Source organism: Ascaphus truei, chromosome 15 (assembly GCF_040206685.1).
Source record: "Ascaphus truei isolate aAscTru1 chromosome 15, aAscTru1.hap1, whole genome shotgun sequence".
NCBI classification, from domain to species: Eukaryota; Metazoa; Chordata; class Amphibia; order Anura; family Ascaphidae; genus Ascaphus; species Ascaphus truei.
The window spans coordinates 3,585,746-3,607,613 of NC_134497.1; the positions used below are offsets into that span (position 1 = coordinate 3,585,746).

At 50.5% G+C, this 21,868-nt stretch overlaps 1 protein-coding gene across 2 annotated transcripts in view; it reads left to right on the forward strand.

Moving 5' to 3' along the window:
- The window catches only part of SLC13A3 (solute carrier family 13 member 3), a 51,255-nt gene that overhangs the window by 19,610 nt on the left and 9,777 nt on the right, over nucleotides 1–21,868 (forward strand). Inside the window, exons 5-10 of one of the 2 annotated variants that reach the window (XM_075571300.1) lie at nucleotides 4,372–4,557; nucleotides 5,928–6,053; nucleotides 7,950–8,045; nucleotides 15,151–15,255; nucleotides 18,268–18,365; nucleotides 19,098–19,210. In XM_075571300.1, coding sequence (XP_075427415.1) covers nucleotides 4,372–4,557; nucleotides 5,928–6,053; nucleotides 7,950–8,045; nucleotides 15,151–15,255; nucleotides 18,268–18,365; nucleotides 19,098–19,210 — 724 coding nt within the window. The remainder of the gene's footprint in view (nucleotides 1–4,371; nucleotides 4,558–5,927; nucleotides 6,054–7,949; nucleotides 8,046–15,150; nucleotides 15,256–18,267; nucleotides 18,366–19,097; nucleotides 19,211–21,868) is intronic. The other variant, XM_075571301.1, reaches the window with a different exon arrangement.

Here is a 21,868-nt window from a genome sequence, read left to right on the forward strand (position 1 = left end):
CACGGCGTGCCTCACACACGTACCTCACACACGGCGTGCCTCACACACGGCGTCCCTCACACACGGCGTCCCTCACACACGGCGTGCCTCACACACGGCGTGCCTCACACACGGCGTGCCTCACACACGTACCTCACACACGGCGTGCCTCACACACGGCGTGCCTCACATACGGCGTACCTCACACACGGCGTCCCTCACACACGGCATGCCTCACACACGTACCTCACACACGGCGTGCCTCACACACGGCGTCCCTCACACACGGCGTCCCTCACACACGGCGTGCCTCACACACGGCGTGCCTCACACACGTACCTCACACACGGCGTGCCTCACACACGGCGTGCCTCACATACGGCGTACCTCACACACGTACCTCACACACGGCGTCCCTCACACACGGCATGCCTCACACACGGCGTGCCTCACACACGGCGTGCCTCACACACGGCGTGCCTCACACACGGCGTGCCTCACACACGGCGTACCTCACACACGGCGTGCCTCACACACGGCGTACCTCACACACGGCGTGCCTCACACACGGCGTGCCTCACACACGGCGTGCCTCACACACGGCATGCCTCACACACGGCGTGCCTCACACATGTACCTCACACACGGCATACCTCACACACGGCATGCCTCACACACGGCGTGCCTCACACACGGCGTGCCTCACACACGGCGTGCCTCACACACGGCGTACCTCACACACGGCGTGCCTCACACACGGCGTGCCTCACACACGGCGTACCTCACACACGGCGTGCCTCACACACGGCGTACCTCACACACGGCGTGCCTCACACATGGCGTGCCTCACACACGGCATGCCTCACACACGGCGTACCTCACACACGTGCCTCACACACGTACCTCACACACGGCGTGCCTCACACACGTACCACACACAGCGTACCTCACACACGGCGTGCCTCACACACGTGCCACACACAGCGTACCTCACACACGGCGTACCTCACACACGGCGTGCCTCACACACGGCGTGCCTCACACACGGCGTGCCTCACACACGGCGTGCCTCACACACGGCGTACCTCACACACGGCATGCCTCACACACGGCGTGCCTCACACACGTACATCACACACGGCGTGCCTCACACACGGCGTGCCTCACACACAGCGTGCCTCACACACGGCGTGCCTCACACATGTACCTCACACACGGCGTACCTCACACACGGCGTGCCTCACACACGGCGTGCCTCACACACGGCGTCCCTCACACACGGCGTACCTCACACACGGCATGCCTCACACACGTACCCCACACATGGCGTGCCTCACACACGGCATGCCTCACACATGGCATGCCTCACACACGTACCTCACACACGGCGTACCTCACACACGGCGTGCCTCACACACGGCGTGCCTCACACACGGCGTGCCTCACACATGGCATGCCTCACACACGGCGTGCCTCACACACGTACCTCACACACGGCGTGCCTCACACACGGCGTGCCTCACACACGGCGTGCCTCACACACGGCGTGCCTCACATACGGCATGCCTCACACACGGCATGCCTCACACATGGCGTGCCTCACACATGTACCTCACACACGGCGTACCTCACACACGGCGTGCCTCACACACGGCGTGCCTCACACACGGCGTGCCTCACACACGGAGTGCCTCACACACGGCGTGCCTCACACACGTACCTCACACATGGCATGCCTCACACACGGCGTGCCTCACACACGTACCTCACACACGGCGTACCTCACACACGGCGTGCCTCACACACGGCGTGCCTCACACACGGCGTGCCACACACACGGCGTGCCTCACACACGGCGTGCCTCACACACGGCGTGCCTCACACACGGCGTGCCTCACACACGGTGTGCCTCACACATGGCGTGCCTCACACACGGCATGCCTCACACACGGCGTGCCTCACACACGGCGTGCCTCACACACGTACCTCACACACGGCGTGCCTCACACACGGCGTGCCTCACACACGGCGTGCCTCACACACGTACCCCACACACGGTGTCCCTCACACACGGCATGCCTCACACACGTACCTCACACACGGCGTGCCTCACACACGGCGTGCCTCACACACGGCGTGCCTCACACACGTACCTCACACACGGCGTGCCTCACACACGGCGTACCTCACACACGGCGTGCCTCACACACGTACCTCACACACGGCATGCCTCACACACGGCGTACCTCACACACGTACCCCACACACGGCATGCCTCACACACGGCGTGCCTCACACACGTACCCCACACACGGCGTGCCTCACACACGGCGTACCTCACACACGGCGTGCCTCACACACGGCGTCCCTCACACACGGCGTGCCTCACACACGGCGTGCCTCACACACGTACCTCACACACGGCGTGCCTCACACACGGCGTGCCTCACACACGGCGTGCCTCACACACGGCGTGCCTCACACACGGCGTGCCTCACACACGTACCCCACACACGGCTTGCCTCACACACGGCGTGCCTCACACACGGCGTGCCTCACACACGTACCTCACACACGGCGTGCCTCACACACGGCGTGCCTCACACACGGCGTGCCTCACACACGTACCCCACACACGGCGTGCCTCACACACGGCATGCCTCACACACGGCATGCCTCACACACGGCGTGCCTCACACATGGCGTGCCTCACACACGGCATGCCTCACACACGGCGTGCCTCACACACGTGCCTCACACACGTACCTCACACATGGCATGCCTCACACACGGCGTGCCTCACACACGTACCTCACACACGGCGTACCTCACACATGGCGTGCCTCACACACGGCGGGCCTCACACATGGCATGCCTCACACACGGCGTGCCTCACACACGGCGTGCCTCACACACGGCGTGCCTCACACACGGCGTGCCTCACACACGGCATGCCTCACACACGGCATGCCTCACACACGTACCTCACACACGGCATACCTCACACACGGCGTGCCTCACACACGGCGTGCCTCACACACGGCGTGCCTCACACACGGCGTGCCTCACACACGGCGTGCCTCACACACGGCGTGCCTCACACACGGCGTACCTCACACACGGCGTGCCTCACACACGGCGTGCCTCACACACGGCGTGCCTCACACACAGCGTACCTCACACACGTGCCTCACACACGGCGTGCCTCACACACGGCGTGCCTCACACACGGCGTGCCTCACACACGGTGTGCCTCACACACGGTGTGCCTCACACACGGCGTACCCCACACACGGCATGCCTCACACACGTACCTCACACACGGCGTGCCTCACACACGGCGTGCCTCACACACGTACCTCACACACGGCATCCCTCACACACGGCGTGCCTCACACACGGCGTCCGTCACACACGGCATGCCTCACACATGGCGTGCCTCACACATGGCGTGCCTCACACACGGCATGCCTCACACACGGCGTGCCTCACACACGGCGTGCCTCACACACGGCGTGCCTCACACACGTACCTCACACACGGCGTGCCTCACACATGGCGTACCTCACACACGGAGTGCCCCACACACGGCATGCCTCACACACGGCGTGCCTCACACATGGCGTGCCTCACACACGGCGTGCCTCACACACGGCGTGCCTCACACAAGGCGTGCCTCACACACGGTGTGCCTCACACACGGCGTACCTCACACACGGCGTGCCTCACACACGGCGTGCCTCACACACGTACCTCACATACGGCGTGCCTCACACACGGCGTGCCTCACACACGTACCTCACACACGGCGTGCCTCACACACGGCGTACCTCACACACGGCGTGCCTCACACACGGCGTGCCTCACATACGGCGTGCCTCACACACGGCGTGCCTCACACACGTACCTCACACACGGTGTGCCTCACACACGGCGTACCTCACACACGGCGTACCTCACACACGGCGTACCTCACACACACGTACCTCACACACGGCGTGCCTCACACATGGCGTGCCTCACACACGGCGTGCCTCACACACGGCATACCTCACACACGGCGTGCCTCACACACGGCGTGCCTCACACACGGCGTGCCTCACACACGGCATACCTCACACACGGCATGCCTCACACACGGCGTACCTCACACACGGCATACCTCACACACGGCATACCTCACACACGGCGTGCCTCACACACGGCGTGCCCCACACATGGCGTACCTCACACACGGCGTGCCTCACACACGGCATACCTCATACACGGCGTGCCTCACACACGGCATACCTCACATGTTTCCATATGAATATGTAACTTATCTAATACTTTGCTGTTGCCACAATGTTGGTGCATGTGTCTAACCATTTCTGATGTGGACTCATTTTAAAGCAAAGATCTACCAGAGAAGACAGACATTCCCATTGATGAACACCCCGATGTGAAGGAAGAAGAAGAGTTTCAGAACCGAGTCTGGAAAGCATTTCTTATTTCAATACCATATTCTGCCAGTATCGGAGGAACAGCTACTCTGACAGGGACAGCGCCCAACCTCATCCTCCTTGGACAGCTGAAGAGGTAATTTATAGCGGTTTTGTCCGATTAGATGGCGACGTGTTTTTTCAATAAAGTTTTTTCAATACAGTTACGTTGAAAAGTACATACTCGACTTATAATCAAGCCCCGCCCACTTTGCGAGCCAATCATAAGTTGGATGTATGAGGTAGGTGGGTATAACGGAGGATGCTCCACCTGGGGGGCCTGAAGCCGCCATGTTGCTTGTTGCAAGAAGCTCAAACCAGAGAGACAGACAGAGACACAGAGACACAGTGTGTGTGTGTATGTTTGTTTAAACCTTTTTCTTTCCAGCTCCTACTGAAATTAGGAGGTTGCCTTATATTCAGGGTCACCCTATAATTGGGCAAATCCGGTATACAATGGCAGATGTCACATTAGGCCCGGCTGGCAAAAATGTCCTCCCCCATATACCTTTGCCTCGCTCTCGGTCTCATCAGGCCTGATGGGAGGGCACTTGGCTGTTGCGACCGCCTCCTTACCTTGACAGCCTTTGAACACTTCGCTTTCCACACTTTTCATACACATGATTTGATAACAGCTGGAACTCAACTCCTTTCCCACTTTAACAAACCATTACCCGGACACAATCTCTGGGTGCCCTTCTGCTCTCTGTACTATTTTGGAACTCTGCTACCCGCATACTGTATCCCGCAGGCATCCTGCTGTGACCATCACACCTTGAGCACCCAAATCCATGCATGTCACTCCTGGGTACCATGTTACATGTGCACCTCTACCTGGAAGAAATATTCCTCTCTGCACTCAGTGCAGTGTTTGAATTCAGTCTTCCTCCAGGTCGGGTGGATTTTTGTGTTTTTATAGCTTTTGTAACCTCTCCATCCAGTTGCAATCTCTGGAGTCGGTGGGGAAGTGAAAGTGGTGACATGTCCACACACAGAGATGCGTTTACATTTAGGGGTTTATGAATCACACTCCCAGGATTAGAATCTGCACATATACACTTATTTTCACACCTGGTTATAACCACACTGTATATCTTACATTCCATGCAGACCTGTAAAGCACAGAGGTTACACCACCTCACTTGTAGGACAGTGTGTATAGAGATGATCAGAGACATCGATATTTGTGCATCCTATAACGGCTGAATCAAGTCAAATCTTCCACCCTAACCATTTATAATGGCTCTCACCTCACTCAAACCACTTCCGTAGGTGGGCTGGAGCAAATTGCCTAGTTGCCACTTACTGAAATGACATTTAGTAGAACCAATGTCGGGTGACCATCATTTTAACAACGAAAACATCAGTTTTGGTTGTTTTCATAAATATCATCTATGATGCATTCACTTTTTAAGTCAACATTTTCATGATCACATTTCCAATGGTACCTTTGTTTGTTCTCTACAGCTTTTTCCCAAGATGTGATGTAGTCAACTTTGGTTCCTGGTTTGTCTTTGCATTCCCACTAATGCTTATATTCCTTGTTGTTGGATGGCTGTGGATCTCAATCCTACATGGGACAATTAGTTTGCGGTACGTACTTCATGGCTATGGATGGATACAATGGAATATTACCTAGACAATGAGGTTAAAACGGCAAAGGTTTATTGCTGACCTTAAAAGTCCTATGTGAAAGGTATTAAAACCTCTGGGGTTTTAATAATGTACAGGCACCAAGTTTTTATTTCCCCCAAGATAAAAATACATTTTAATACTAGGAGGTATTGCAAAACTGGAGGAAATAGGTCTAGGGGGGAAATTACAGGGACATTCATTGAAGTTACAAAATGTATGCATGGATATTTTGGATATAATGCAGTAATTTGAAAGAGAATTTATACAGGAGCTGGTGGTCAATTATGGCCACGGGTCAAAACTGAGTTTTAGGGGATTCTTGTATGAAGACAAAGAAGACCTAAATTACTGATACATCATTTGCCTCTTAACTCCTCCAAACTTCTTATCTTGCAGTTCCCTAAATACCAAGTTGGTACACATGGGGGAAATTGATGTATTGTCACAGATGCAAATCCTCTTATTAACACCCTCACTAATTGGCAACCTCGTTAAATAGAAACATTAGAGAAACATTATTTTTTGTCGCTAGAATTAATTTTAGACAAAAGTGTACTTTACCGTAAAAGTAATAGACCAATGCCGTATTATTTAAAATATCTTTGTTGAGTTTTTGGATTTACATAAACAAAATAAAAAAAACAAAACCAACTTGGCAAAGTACATTTCACTTTCAGTACAATGAACCGTTTGTTGCAGCTTTGGTCCTCAACATGTGTGATTGTGTTCTGACACAGAAACGGTTTTCATGTATAATTACTAACACAAGTCACTTGCCGTTATTTAGCAAGTAATTAGGATTGTGTTTTTTTTATTTTTTACTTGTGATAGAGAAATAGGTCTCTAACTTTGCTGTTAACAAAAACATTAACGTATCGTTGCTCGTCTCCCCTAACATCTCTATCTCACTACTTTATACAGTTAAGTGTAGTTCAGATCGCACTACCCTATATACACTGTATATACCCTATAGATATATATTAATGTTTTGATCGTTTAACCATCTGGTACCTAAACCAACGTTTCTTTCTCTCTCCATCCATAAATCACCCAGTCATGTCCGTTATCCTTGTATTGATCCTTCCGTGAATCCCTTCCAAGGCCCCTATTAGATCATTGAGCCATGTGTTCCCCGCTCGTGTCTCTCTTCTACTAGAATGTCTAGCGCTCTCTGCCGCCTATCATCTCGGCTCCTCTTCTATTCACACCTGCTTTCAGAATCTAAAAGGCATTTGAAACCCGGATCTAATACACTGGTCTGTCTATTTTCGGAGTTTATTTTAAGACCTTTCTCTCTCTCCTCCCAGGAAGTTTTTGACACACCCGAGAATAGTGGGGGCCATTTTTTGAACAATTTTGCTCTCGATCCCCCTGTCCTGTAATGGCGTCCACCCTGTCTATCTTGAACACTTTAATTAGTTTTAATTCCAGCCTAGATGTTGTTGGGGGTCTATTCTTTACCCAGAGGGAGGATATACATTTCCTTGCTGCCATTAGTATTGTGTCTCTGATAAGGTATCTCTGTCTCCGTGACTCCCTGTTCCCATATTTCCAAGTTTACAAATAGTAGCGGGGTGGGGTAACTGGGAATGGGGTGTTCATTTTGTCATTCACGTATTTTATCACTTGTTTCCAGAACTCTTGTATACATTTACAAGACATGCGCTAATATTCTGAAACATTACACATTCATAATCAAATGTTCGTTACAAATTCAGGGAATAAAAAGTGAATGCTCTTAGCATGAAGTCAATGAACATATTATAATGTACACGTATTCAAAAAACATTTTTTTATCATTGTTATATCATATTATTAATAAGTATTGTCGTTGATATATTTTTGAAATATCAGTTGCAATGGGAAAAAGAAGACGGAAATAAGAGCAAATGCCGAAGCTAAAGCAAGAGACGTTATTGCGGAAGATTACCGGAAGTTGGGTCCAATCAAGTGAGTACCGTTGGGTGCAGCACCCGTATAAGCCGAAAAGCACCAGTTGATCATTTGTGAACACCCATGCGTTAAAGTGCAGCAGTGTATCTGTAGCAATGTGCAGGGTTACCGAGTATCACATGCTGACATGAGCAGGGTCTGCAGCTATGCTGGGCACTATCGAAGTGTGTGCTTACATAATACTGACCTTGTCTGACTCTCCTAAATACTATATTGATAGTGTTTCCCAGTGGTATAAAATAATATAATATCGCTGATTATATCCGCTGCTTGATGTGGATGCCTTCCGGTCATTGCTGAGCAAGGGACGTTCAAATGGGGTGAAAATGGACTCCGGCGGTCACTTGAAGAATGATGGCAGGAAGAATAACAATGGTCTTAGCTGCGCAATGCGTTCTGGTTTGCATTTTACTAATGTTTCAACCTCATAATCGGGACAGGTAGTAACCTGGTTAATGTTACATGTACCAAGCAGCGATGATCCATAAGAAACCTTCCAGCATGGCCTTGTAAATACATTGCTTCCTATTCATTTGAATGGGGCTGTAAGGTGTGTGTATGGCACGGAAGGTGCCTAACGATGTAACACTTCTTGGGGAATATGGCTCATAATGTGTCCAGGAAGACTTATATTGACCAGTATTGGCAAACTGTTTGCTGTGAATACTGGCACACCTCTCCTACCTCTCTCTGCCCCCCCCTCTTTCTCTCTCACCCCTCTCCTACCTCTCTCTCTCTCCTCTATCTCTCCTCTCTCTCACACCTCCCTCTCTCCCCTCTCTCTCACATACCGCCGTAGTCCCTGCGTCAATTAAAACTCTGGACCTATAAACCACCCCATATACATTACAGAAATATCAGGGGTATTGATTGACTCTCCTGCAATGACTGAATCCCTGCCCCACAGAGCTTACAATCTAATTTCGATTCCTGGGACACAGGGAGATAAAGTGACTTGCCCAAGGTCACAAGGAGCTGACACCGGGAATTGAACCAGGTTCCACCCGGCATTATTCATACCACTAAGCTATTACTGCAGCCTTTATGGCAAGATGCTCACGTCCAGTCCTCAAGCCTCCCCCCAACAGGTCAGGTTTTCAGTATATCCCTGCTTCAGCACAGGTGGCTAAATCAAGGGGAGGGGGGGGGGCTTGAGGACTGGAGTTGAGCCCCCCTGGCTTACAGAACAAACAACTACTTGATGTAGATCTCTATCTGTAAACAGACACAATGACTCGTTTTTTGGTAATTTGTGCCGCTCCGCTCGCTGCCGTATGGACTGGACTTTATGCCATTTTAATAACTGCCAGGAAATAACTTGTCCATCAGAATTATTACTTAAACATGGTATTTGGGCAGATAACGACACAATCTCCCAGCACACGCTGTGAGTACCCAGCGTCCCTCGCAGCTTTTCAAGCCCCGGCATGTTCTACGTGTACACATTCTGCGCTCACACGTCCCTCAGTACTGCGTGTTTATCACACGTCCCTCAGTACTGTGTGTTTATCACAGGTCCCTCAGTACTGTGTGTTTATCACAGGTCCCTCAGTACTGTGTGTTTATCACAGGTCCCTCAGTACTGTGTGTTTATCACAGGTCCCTCAGTACTGCGTGTTTATCACAGGTCCCTCAGTACTGTGTGTTTATCACAGGTCCCTCAGTACTGCGTGTTTATCACAGGTCCCTCAGTACTGTGTGTTTATCACAGGTCCCTCAGTACTGTGTGTTTATCACAGGTCCCTCAGTACTGTCTGTTTATCACAGGTCCCTCAGTACTGCGTGTTTATCACAGGTCCCTCAGTACTGCGTGTTTATCACAGGTCCCTCAGTACTGTCTGTTTATCACAGGTCCCTCAGTACTGTCTGTTTATCACAGGTCCCTCAGTACTGCGTGTTTATCACAGGTCCCTCAGTACTGTGTGTTTATCACAGGTCCCTCAGTACTGCGTGTTTATCACAGGTCCCTCAGTACTGTGTGTTTATCACAGGTCCCTCAGTACTGCGTGTTTATCACAGGTCCCTCAGTACTGTGTGTTTATCACAGGTCCCTCAGTACTGCGTGTTTATCACAGGTCCCTCAGTACTGCGTGTTTATCACAGGTCCCTCAGTACTGTGTGTTTATCACAGGTCCCTCAGTACTGCGTGTTTATCACACGTCCCTCAGTACTGTGTGTTTATCACAGGTCCCTCAGTACTGCGTGTTTATCACAGGTCCCTCAGTACTGTGTGTTTATCACAGGTCCCTCAGTACTGCGTGTTTATCACAGGTCCCTCAGTACTGCGTGTTTATCACAGGTCCCTCAGTACTGCGTGTTTATCACACGTCCCTCAGTACTGTGTGTTTATCACAGGTCCCTCAGTACTGTGTGTTTATCACAGGTCCCTCAGTACTGTGTGTTTATCACAGGTCCCTCAGTACTGTGTGTTTATCACAGGTCCCTCAGTACTGTGTGTTTATCACAGGTCCCTCAGTACTGCGTGTTTATCACACGTCCCTCAGTACTGTGTGTTTATCACAGGTCCCTCAGTACTGTGTGTTTATCACAGGTCCCTCAGTACTGTGTGTTTATCACAGGTCCCTCAGTACTGCGTGTTTATCACACGTCCCTCAGTACTGCGTGTTTATCACAGGTCCCTCAGTACTGCGTGTTTATCACAGGTCCCTCAGTACTGTGTGTTTATCACAGGTCCCTCAGTACTGTGTGTTTATCACAGGTCCCTCAGTACTGTGTGTTTATCACAGGTCCCTCAGTACTGTGTGTTTATCACAGGTCCCTCAGTACTGTGTGTTTATCACAGGTCCCTCAGTACTGTGTGTTTATCACAGGTCCCTCAGTACTGTGTGTCTATCACAGGTCCCTCAGTACTGCGTGTTTATCACAGGTCCCTCAGTACTGTGTGTTTATCACAGGTCCCTCAGTACTGTGTGTTTATCACAGGTCCCTCAGTACTGTGTGTTTATCACAAGTCCCTCAGTACTGCGTGTTTATCACAGGTCCCTCAGTACTGTGTGTTTATCCCACGTCCCTCAGTACTGTGTGTTTATCACACGTCCCTCAGTACTGTGTGTTTATCACAGGTCCCTCAGTACTGTGTGTTTATCACAGGTCCCTCAGTACTATGTGTTTATCACAGGTCCCTCAGTACTGTGTGTTTATCACAGGTCCCTCAGTACTGTGTGTTTATCACAGGTCCCTCAGTACTGCGTGTTTATCACAGGTCCCTCAGTACTGTGTGTTTATCACAGGTCCCTCAGTACTGCGTGTTTATCACAGGTCCCTCAGTACTGTGTGTTTATCACAGGTCCCTCAGTACTGTGTGTTTATCCCACGTCCCTCAGTACTGTGTGTTTATCACAGGTCCCTCAGTACTGCGTGTTTATCACAGGTCCCTCAGTACTGTGTGTTTATCACAGGTCCCTCAGTACTGTGTGTTTATCACACGTCCCTCAGTACTGCGTGTTTATCACAGGTCCCTCAGTACTGTGTGTTTATCACAGGTCCCTCAGTACTGTGTGTTTATCACAGGTCCCTCAGTACTGTGTGTTTATCACACGTCCCTCAGTACTGCGTGTTTATCACAGGTCCCTCAGTACTGTGTGTTTATCACAGGTCCCTCAGTACTGTGTGTTTATCACAGGTCCCTCAGTACTGTGTGTTTATCACAGGTCCCTCAGTACTGCGTGTTTATCACAGGTCCCTCAGTACTGCGTGTTTATCACAGGTCCCTCAGTACTGCGTGTTTATCACAGGTCCCTCAGTACTGCGTGTTTATCACAGGTCCCTCAGTACTGTGTGTTTATCACACGTCCCTCAGTACTGCGTGTTTATCACAGGTCCCTCAGTACTGCGTGTTTATCACAGGTCCCTCAGTACTGTGTGTTTATCACAGGTCCCTCAGTACTGTGTGTTTATCACAGGTCCCTCAGTACTGTGTGTTTATCACAGGTCCCTCAGTACTGTGTGTTTATCACAGGTCCCTCAGTACTGTGTGTTTATCACAGGTCCCTCAGTACTGCGTGTTTATCACAGGTCCCTCAGTACTGTGTGTTTATCACAGGTCCCACAGTACTGTGTGTTTATCACAGGTCCCTCAGTACTGTGTGTTTATCACAGGTCCCTCAGTACTGCGTGTTTATCACAAGTCCCTCAGTACTGTGTGTTTATCACAGGTCCCTCAGTACTGTGTGTTTATCTCACGTCCCTCAGTACTGTGTGTTTATCCCACGTCCCTCAGTGCTGTGTGTTTATCACAGGTCCCTCAGTACTGTGTGTTTATCACAGGTCCCTCAGTACTGTGTGTTTATCACAGGTCCCTCAGTACTGTGTGTTTTTCACAGGTCCCTCAGTACTGTGTGTTTATCCCACGTCCCTCAGTACTGTGTGTTTATCACAGGTCCCTCAGTACTGTGTGTTTATCACAGGTCCCTCAGTACTGTGTGTTTATCACAGATCCCTCAGTACTGCGTGTTTATCACAGGTCCCTCAGTACTGCGTGTTTATCACAGGTCCCTCAGTACTGTGTGTTTATCACAGGTCCCTCAGTACTGTGTGTTTATCCCACGTCCCTCAGTACTGTGTGTTTATCACAGGTCCCTCAGTACTGTGTGTTTATCACAGGTCCCTCAGTACTGCGTGTTTATCACAGGTCCCTCAGTACTGTGTGTTTATCTCACGTCCCTCAGTACTGTGTGTTTATCCCACGTCCCTCAGTGCTGCGTGTTTATCACAGGTCCCTCAGTACTGTGTGTTTATCACAGGTCAATCAGTACTGTGTGTTTATCACAGGTCCCTCAGTACTGTGTGTTTATCCCACGTCCCTCAGTACTGTGTGTTTATCACAGGTCCCTCAGTACTGTGTGTTTATCACAGGTCCCTCAGTACTGTGTGTTTATCACAGGTCCCTCAGTACTGTGTGTTTATCTCAGTACTGTGTGTTTATCACAGGTCCCTCAGTACTGTGTGTTTATCACAGGTCCCTCAGTACTGCGTGTTTATCACAGGTCCCTCAGTACTGTGTGTTTATCACAGGTCCCTCAGTACTGTGTGTTTATCACAGGTCCCTCAGTACTGCGTGTTTCTCCCACGTCCCTCAGTACTGTGTGTTTATCCCACGTCCTTCAGTACTGTGTGTTTATCACAGGTCCCTCAGTACTGTGTGTTTATCACAGGTCCCTCAGTACTGTGTGTTTATCACAGGTCCCTCAGTACTGTGTGTTTATCACAGGTCCCTCAGTACTGTGTGTTTATCCCACGTCCCTCAGTACTGCGTGTTTATCACAGGTCCCTCAGTACTGTGTGTTTATCCCACGTCCCTCGGTACTGCGTGTTTATCACAGATCCCTCAGTACTGTGTGTTTATCACAGGTCCCTCAGTACTGTGTGTTTATCACAGGTCCCTCAGTACTGCGTGTTTATCACAGGTCCCTCAGTACTGTGTGTTTATCACAGGTCCCTCAGTACAGCGTGTTTATCACAGGTCCCTCAGTACTGTGTATTTATCACAGGTCCCTCAGTACTGTGTGTTTATCACAGGTCCCTCAGTACTGTGTGTTTATCACAGGTCCCTCAGTACTGTGTGTTTATCACAGGTCCCTCAGTACTGTGTGTTTATCACAGGTCCCTCAGTACTGTGTGTTTATCACAGATCCCTCAGTACTGCGTGTTTATCACAGGTCCCTCAGTACTGCGTGTTTATCACAGGTCCCTCAGTACTTGGTGTTTATCACAGGTCCCTCAGTACTGTGTGTTTATCACAGGTCCCTCAGTACTGTGTGTTTATCACAGGTCCCTCAGTACTGTGTGTTTATCACAGATCCCTCAGTACTGCGTGTTTATCACAGGTCCCTCAGTACTGTGTGTTTATCACAGGTCCCTCAGTACTGTGTGTTTATCACAGGTCCCTCAGTACTGCGTGTTTATCACAGGTCCCTCAGTACTGTGTGTTTATCACAGGTCCCTCAGTACTTGGTGTTTATCACAGGTCCCTCAGTACTGTGTGTTTATCACAGGTCCCTCAGTACTGTGTGTTTATCACAGGTCCCTCAGTACTGTGTGTTTATCACAGATCCCTCAGTACTGCGTGTTTATCACAGGTCCCTCAGTACTGCGTGTTTATCACAGGTCCCTCAGTACTGTGTGTTTATCACAGGTCCCTCAGTACTGCGTGTTTATCACAGGTCCCTCAGTACTGTGTGTTTATCACAGGTCCCTCAGTACTGTGTGTTTATCACAGGTCCCTCAGTACTGTGTGTTTATCACAGGTCCCTCAGTACTGTGTGTTTATCACAGGTCCCTCAGTACTGCGTGTTTATCACAGGTCCCTCAGTACTGTGTGTTTATCACAGGTCCCTCAGTACTGTGTGTTTATCACAGGTCCCTCAGTACTGCGTGTTTATCACAGGTCCCTCAGTACTGTGTGTTTATCACAGGTCCCTCAGTACTGTGTGTTTATCACAGGTCCCTCAGTACTGTGTGTTTATCACAGGTCCCTCAGTACTGTGTGTTTATCACAGGTCCCTCAGTACTGTGTGTTTATCACAGGTCCCTCAGTACTGCGTGTTTATCACAGGTCCCTCAGTACTGTGTGTTTATCACAGGTCCCTCAGTACTGTGTGTTTATCACAGGTCCCTCAGTACTGCGTGTTTATCACAGGTCCCTCAGTACTGCGTGTTTATCACAGGTCCCTCAGTACTGTGTGTTTATCACAGGTCCCTCAGTACTGTGTGTTTATCACAGGTCCCTCAGTACTGTGTGTTCATCACAGGTCCCTCAGTACTGTGTGTTCATCACAGGTCCCTCAGTACTGTGTGTTTATCACAGGTCCCTCAGTACTGTGTGTTTATCACAGGTCCCTCAGTACTGTGTGTTTATCACAGGTCCCTCAGTACTGCGTGTTTATCCCACGTCCCTCAGTACTGTGTGTTTATCCCACGTCCCTCAGTACTGTGTGTTTATCCCACGTCCCTCAGTACTGTGTGTTTATCCCACGTCCCTCAGTACTGTGTGTTTATCACAGGTCCCTCAGTACTGTGTGTTTATCACACGTCCCTCAGTACTGCGTGTTTACCTCGATGTTTGATGTTCTTTCCTCTCCAGTTTTGCAGAAAAGGCGGTTTTCTTCTTCTTCTTCCTGTTTGCCATTCTGCTGTTTACGCGAGACCCGAAGTTCATACCTGGATGGGCCTCCGTGTTTGCTCCTGGGTAAGATACACTTTGTTTTATTTAAAACCCCAGTTGTTCTAGGACAGGACAGGCCCAACTTAAGACCTCAAGAGCCACCAAGACAGCAGGGTTTAAGGACAGCCCTGCTTCAGCACAGGTGGCTCAATCAATGGCTCAGTCCTTTTGTCACCTTTTAAATATATCCTTGCCGTTAGTTGGGCTGACAATTAAGGAGCCGGTGGGGTTTTTGGGGTGTACATTCTCTAAGTACATCTAGTATACAAGTTGGTTGTGTGTAGACTAGGAGCGGCCAACTCCAGTCCTCAAAGGCTACCAACAGGTCAGGTTTTAAGGATATCCCTGCTTCAGCACAGGTGGCTCAACCAGTGGTTCAGTCGTTGACCTGGGCCTAATGGGAAATCCGCAACTAATTGCCACACACGTGATCATATAGGCCAGGGGTGGCCAACTCCAGCCCTCAAGGGCCACCAACAGGTCAGGTTTTTTTGTAAAATTATTTTTATTACGATTTTCAACTATAAATGGGGAGGGGTACAGACAAAAAAGAAGGGGGTCGGGGAAACCACCATTTTGTAACAGAATTCTTACAATCAACAACAGTCACATTACAGAGCATACAACTTTTTATAAACGACATATCCTACACTCATCACCCCCAGATCCTCTATCCCAGGGGTGCGCAGACTGGGGGGCGCGGGCGGTAGCATTTAAATTATTGCCAGGGGATCACGTGAGGCCTCTGCAACTTCACTTACCTTGTCTCTTCGGCGACACATCGCCATAGCAACACGGCGTCAAATGACGCCGCGAGACGGAGAGAAAGTGGGGGGGAGGGGTTGGGGCGCGAGCAGGGAGGGGGGGGGCGCAGCAGAGAAAGATTGCACACCCCTGTTCTATCCTATTGGGACCTTACCCCTATCTAACATCCCAGGGATCCCAGGCCCGATCAGACCTCCTTGTGGTGTGATTCGGGAGGGAGGCGCGTCTCGCCATTAATTGTACTTCCTTAACCCTTCCAATAACCTCTCTGCTGGAGGGCGGCTGTGTCTTTTTCCACGCTGCTGCTGCTGCTGCTGCCGCGCACTTAGCCGCCGCCGTTAGAATATGCAGCATCAGCTTAGCTGTGTAATGATTCACATCTTCCATAGGCTTAGCCAGAATAATTAAGACTGGGCTTAGCGGAATCAGATTCCCGTCACATCTTCTATCAATTTCAAAACCGTCCTCCGGTACGTCTGCGTTACTGGGCAAAACCGCCATGTGCGCCCTGTCCCCCATCTGTCCACATCTCCGCCAACATCTGACCGAGGCCTCTGGTAACATTTGCTTTAGCCGTTTGGGAGCGTAATACATTTTATTTAAATATTCCCTTTTGTTACTGTGCATATACAAGTTTTACCCGCATTGTCCCAGATATCTTTCCAGTCCTCTCTTGTTATTTCAGTCCGGAAGTCCAGAACCCACTGGTCCATATACTTATAGACCGGGGTATCCTTCTGGGGGATTAAACCTTGGTAAAGGGATGAAATCAGGCCTTTTTGATACAGCAGGGCCCCGCTTCTCGGCACTTCGCTTTTCGGCGATCCGCCAATACGGCGGCACCGAGAAGGGGGCCGCCATCTTTGATCCTCAGTCGCGCATGCGCACAACGGGCTTACTCTGAAAATCTGGCAGTTGGCAAATTAAGAAATATAAAGTCATGTCAACTCCATCCAGACTTAAGCCCCTGTTCGGTAACCCAGGGGTTTTGCCGGGTTTCCAGGGTCGGGTTTTGAAGCCTGGAGACAGATGGATTCTAGAGATGGGAGATTTATTAGAAAAAGATAAGTTGATGTCGTTTGAGGAATTGACAAGAAAGTACGGTTTACCTCGGACAGACAGTTAACGTTACATTTAGCGCTTCAGAGTTTCCCACATTAACTTTATTCCCAGATAATTCCCAGAACCTCCAGAGAGCGGATTGTAAATTCGGGAGAGATGTCAATGGGTTGGCTATAGTAAGGATAATATCATCCGCATAGAGTGTTCCTTTGTAACACTCATCTTTTATATGAATCCCTTGTATATTTGGGGAGGCTTTGACTGTAGCCACGTGGGGTTCGATTGTCAAGGCAAAGAGGAGAGGAGATAGGGGGCACCCCTGTCTAGTCCCGTTCTTAAGTGTTATCAGATTCCTCTCCCCCCCTGGAATCTTCAGAGTGGCTGTTGGCGTCTGATAGTGGGCCCGGACCCCTTGTAAAAAGATCCCCAAAAATCCAAATGCCTCCAACGTTTTATCTATAAAATCCCATCTTATCCTATTAAACGCCTTCTCTGCATCCAGGCTCAGCAGCACGGCTTTCGCCTTAGATTTATGTATCTGATCTATCACATTAATAATTTTCCTTGAGTTATCCGACGCCTGGCGTTGGCTCACAAAACCTTCCTGGTCAAAGTGGATTAATCTAGGAAGTTTTGGGTTCAATCTGTTAGCCAGGATTTTACTAGAAATTTTCAGGTCCGTATTAAGCAATGAGATTGGACTGTAGCTACCACAACATAGAGGGTCCTTACCCTCTTTAGGGATCACCACTACATTGGCTTTCGTTATCTGGGTGGGAGAAGGATGGGGGGATTTGTTTCCCGCAGAGAAAATCGTTGAATAAGTCCAATAAACATGGCCCTAGGATTCCTAACAGGTCAGGTTTTAAGGATATCCCTGCTTCAGCACAGGTGTCTCGGTCAACGACTGCACCTGTGCTGAAGCAGAGATATCCTTAAAACCCACTCAGTTGATACAAGTCTTCCAACACTGAAACAGAACAATCGTTCAAAAAGTATAATGTTACACGCCAAAATGCTGCATCCCGCGTATGTTGCTAACTCGTACAACATGAAGCATAAGTAGCGAGGTATGTGGGGCGCTGAAAAGTTAAATACATTGTATACAATGACCGTAGTGAGCCTGTTTAGAAACGTTAATCGGCTTTGTCTAATGCCGAGTAATGCCACATTCTAATAACTTATTCTACAATACTTCTTCCTCGGCAGGTTCACCTCCGACGCAGTTACTGGAATCACCATCGCCATTATCCTCTTCTTTTTCCCCTCTGAAAAACCGTCCTTGAAGTGGTGGTTTGACCTAAAAGGTACGGCGAACATAATGAGTTTTCCATCGCCCCTTCGGTAAGACTTGGGGCACATTTAGCAAGTGGAGATCTGTGACAATCGACCTTCCGGCATCAGAAGAATCCTTGCCACCCATTTAGATGGTCCATAAGTTGTCTTCCGGCCGCAGAAAGTGTCTTACAGGATAGCACCGCTTAGTTAATATGGACCATTATCCTTCCAGCTGTAGAATTAGGCACTACAAGGAGTAACACGTCCCAAGCTCCCCGTGACATCACAGACTGTGCACCCCAATGTGCTTCCTGCGCTGCTCTGTATTCAGAGGGAACAGTATAGAAAATATAGAGTATTAAGTTTGCCGTATGCCCCCAAATAAACAGACCGTTGCTTTAAAGGTGTCTTTATGGGGTTAAAAAAAACATGTTTATTTAAAAAGCAGGTTGCACCCCCAATTACGAGAATCCTTCGGCCTAACGTTTCCATGGAAGGGAGGAAGTGCGCGTGTTTAATATATCCAGAAAGGTGTTAATATCATCGAAATAACCAAGTGCTAATATCTGCGGTTATTATGTCCGCTGCCATTTCCACTCGTAAAAACGAAGGTTGTCACGGTAACCGCTGAAATATAAAACCGGTAAACGCCGTTAGAAGAGTTGAGCATTGAGCCGGAGAGCGTGAACAATCAGGTTCTTCATTTTTGCTTGAAGAGGAGGCGCGTCTAATGCGGACTATTTGCCTTTTCTCTTATCTAGCACCGAACACTGAGAATAAACCCCTCTTATCGTGGAAGAAAGCCCAGGACACGGTTCCGTGGAATATCATTTTGCTGCTTGGAGGAGGATTTGCTATGGCCAAAGGGTGTGAGGTAACAAGGAGCGCATTACCATTTGTTTCAGCAATGTCTGTTCATAAGGGGTGTGACCAAATGCACAATGGGGTGAAGGGGGGGGGGGTGTATTTGACAAGGGTGGCCAGGCGTCTTCTCCAAAAATACAGGACACAATGACGAAAGGCGCGACACGCTCGACACACACTCACTCAAGACACATACACACCTCTCTGCTCTCCGATCCATGCTGTTTCCTCCTCTCCTTGGCCCCACCCCCAGGCTCCTGACACCTCCTCCTTATTGGCTGCATTACCCAGCAGCAGCCAGTCAGGATGGAGGAAGCTGCCCAGACCCCTAGCAGCAGCCCTGCTCTCTCCCTGCTCGAGGAAATCCCCCGGCCCCCCCAAACCGGTCGGTCACAATGTCCAGAGAGGTAATACCGGTATACACATACATGTCCGGTATTACCTCTCATGTTTTACTGGACAGAGTGCCCAAATACAGGACAGTCCGGTTCAATACTGGACACCTAGCCACCTTAATTATACGTGCTGGCAAAATGTTCAAATGTAGTACGTTTTAGATCTTTAACTGCATCTAAAATGACGTGGCGCTGGGCTCCTTTTACTCCTAACTGTTTTCTGATCCGGGCCCTTTGCAGAACTGGGGATATAGTGCAATGCATTGCCACCCGTTCCTGCCAAGAAAGGGTCAATATGTTAACAATCTTAAAGAATGTATCCTGAGTTATCATTGCCGGCAGGAAGCCTGCGAGGGGAACGTGCTTTGCATGCAATACAATCCAGTATAAAATACATCACAATGTTATATTAGCAACGTACGTCAGAGCGGAGATCACAGATCAATGTGAGCACTCCATGCAATTTCCATGTCTGCTCAGATGACTTTTAGTGCTGAAGTTATTTAAATCCGGTGCGGGTTCATTTCCCCATAAGGTTAGAGAATGGCAATTTAAACACCAAAGTCCATTCAGTGTTTTGAATGATGTAAATAACATCGGAGACAAGATGCTGGTATCTGTATTCCAACAAGCGGCATCTCTGGAATATCTAAACCAATTCCAAATCCTGTCTTTCAAACACCCTCCGTTTATGCGTATTAAACCCGAGGGCCAGCGATATGTCCTAAAACGTACCTTTGGGTTTTTTTTTGGGGGGGGGGGGATTGGCACATGGAAATCTTATTTTAGATTGCGCACACATTTGAGTCTATGTGCTAGCCTGAAATTACTCTCACAATCCGGGGAGAGCATACTTAGAAAGGAAGAAAACAACACGATAAACACAATCTAAGTGCAGGTGCAGTGAAATGCTGAGTCAATGAAGCTTTGTATCTTGGCTCTATATCCGGCCTACTCACGAGGTGCAAGTTATTTGTGGACAGGAGGGGGGGGACAGTGGACAGGAGGGGGGGACAGTGGACAGGAGGGGGAGGAGAGTGGACAGGAGGGGGGGGACAGTGGACAGGAGGGGGGTGACAGTGGACAGGAGGGGGGTGACAGTGGACAGGAGGGGTAGGAGAGTGGACATGAGGGGGGTGACAGTGGACAGGAGGGGGGGGGACAGTGGACAGGAGGGGGGGGACAGTGGACAGGGGGGGGGGACAGTGGACAGGAGGGGGGGGACAGTGGACAGGAGGGGGAGGAGAGTGGACAGGAGGGGGGGGACAGTGGACAGGAGGGGGGTGACAGTGGACAGGAGGGGGGTGACAGTGGACAGGAGGGGTAGGAGAGTGGACATGAGGGGGGTGACAGTGGACAGGAGGGGGGTGACAGTGGACAGGAGGGGGGTGACAGTGGACAGGAGGGGGAGGAGAGTGGACAGGAGGGGGAGGAGAGTGGACAGGAGGGGGTGACAGTGGACAGGAGGGGGGTGACAGTGGACAGGAGGGTGGTGACAGTGGACGGGAGGGGGAGGAGAGTGGACAGGAGGGGGAGGAGAGTGGACAGGAGGGGGGGGCACCCACACTGTGTCACACACACACACACTCACACACACAGTGTAACACACACACAAAGTGTCACACAGTGTCACACACACACAAAGTGTCACACACACACACAGTGTCACACAGTGTCACCCACACACAGTGACACACACACACACACACGTCACCTCTCCTTCCGGCCGCCGCCATGTTACTTAGTCCGCGAGGGAGGAAGGGGGTCCTTCCGTCCGCCGCCATCTTAGGTGCCGCGTGGCAGCGGCAGGCTGCCCTGCCCACTGCCTGTCCCCGCGCCTGGGAGGGAGGTGAGTGGAGCGGGAGGGAGGTGAGTGGAGCGGGAGGGAGGTGAGTGGAGCGGGAGGGAGGTGAGTGGAGCGGCAGGGAGGTGAGTGGAGCGGGAGGGAGGTGAGTGGAGCGGGAGGGAGGTGAGTGGAGCGGGAGGGAGGTGAGTGGAGCGGGAGGGAGGTGAGTGGAGCGGGAGGGAGTGGAGCGGGAGGGAGTGGAGCGGGAGGTGAGTGGAGCGGGAGGTGAGTGGAGCGGGAGGTGAGTGGAGAGGGAGGTGAGTGGAGCGGGAGGGAGGTGGAGGGAGGTGAGTGGAGAGGGAGGTGAGTGGAGCGGGAGGGAGGTGGAGGGAGGTGAGTGGAGCAGGAGGGAGGTGGAGGGTGGTGAGTGGAGAGGGAGTGCAGCAGGAGGGAGCTGAGTGGAGAGGGAGATGAGTGGAGCGGGAGG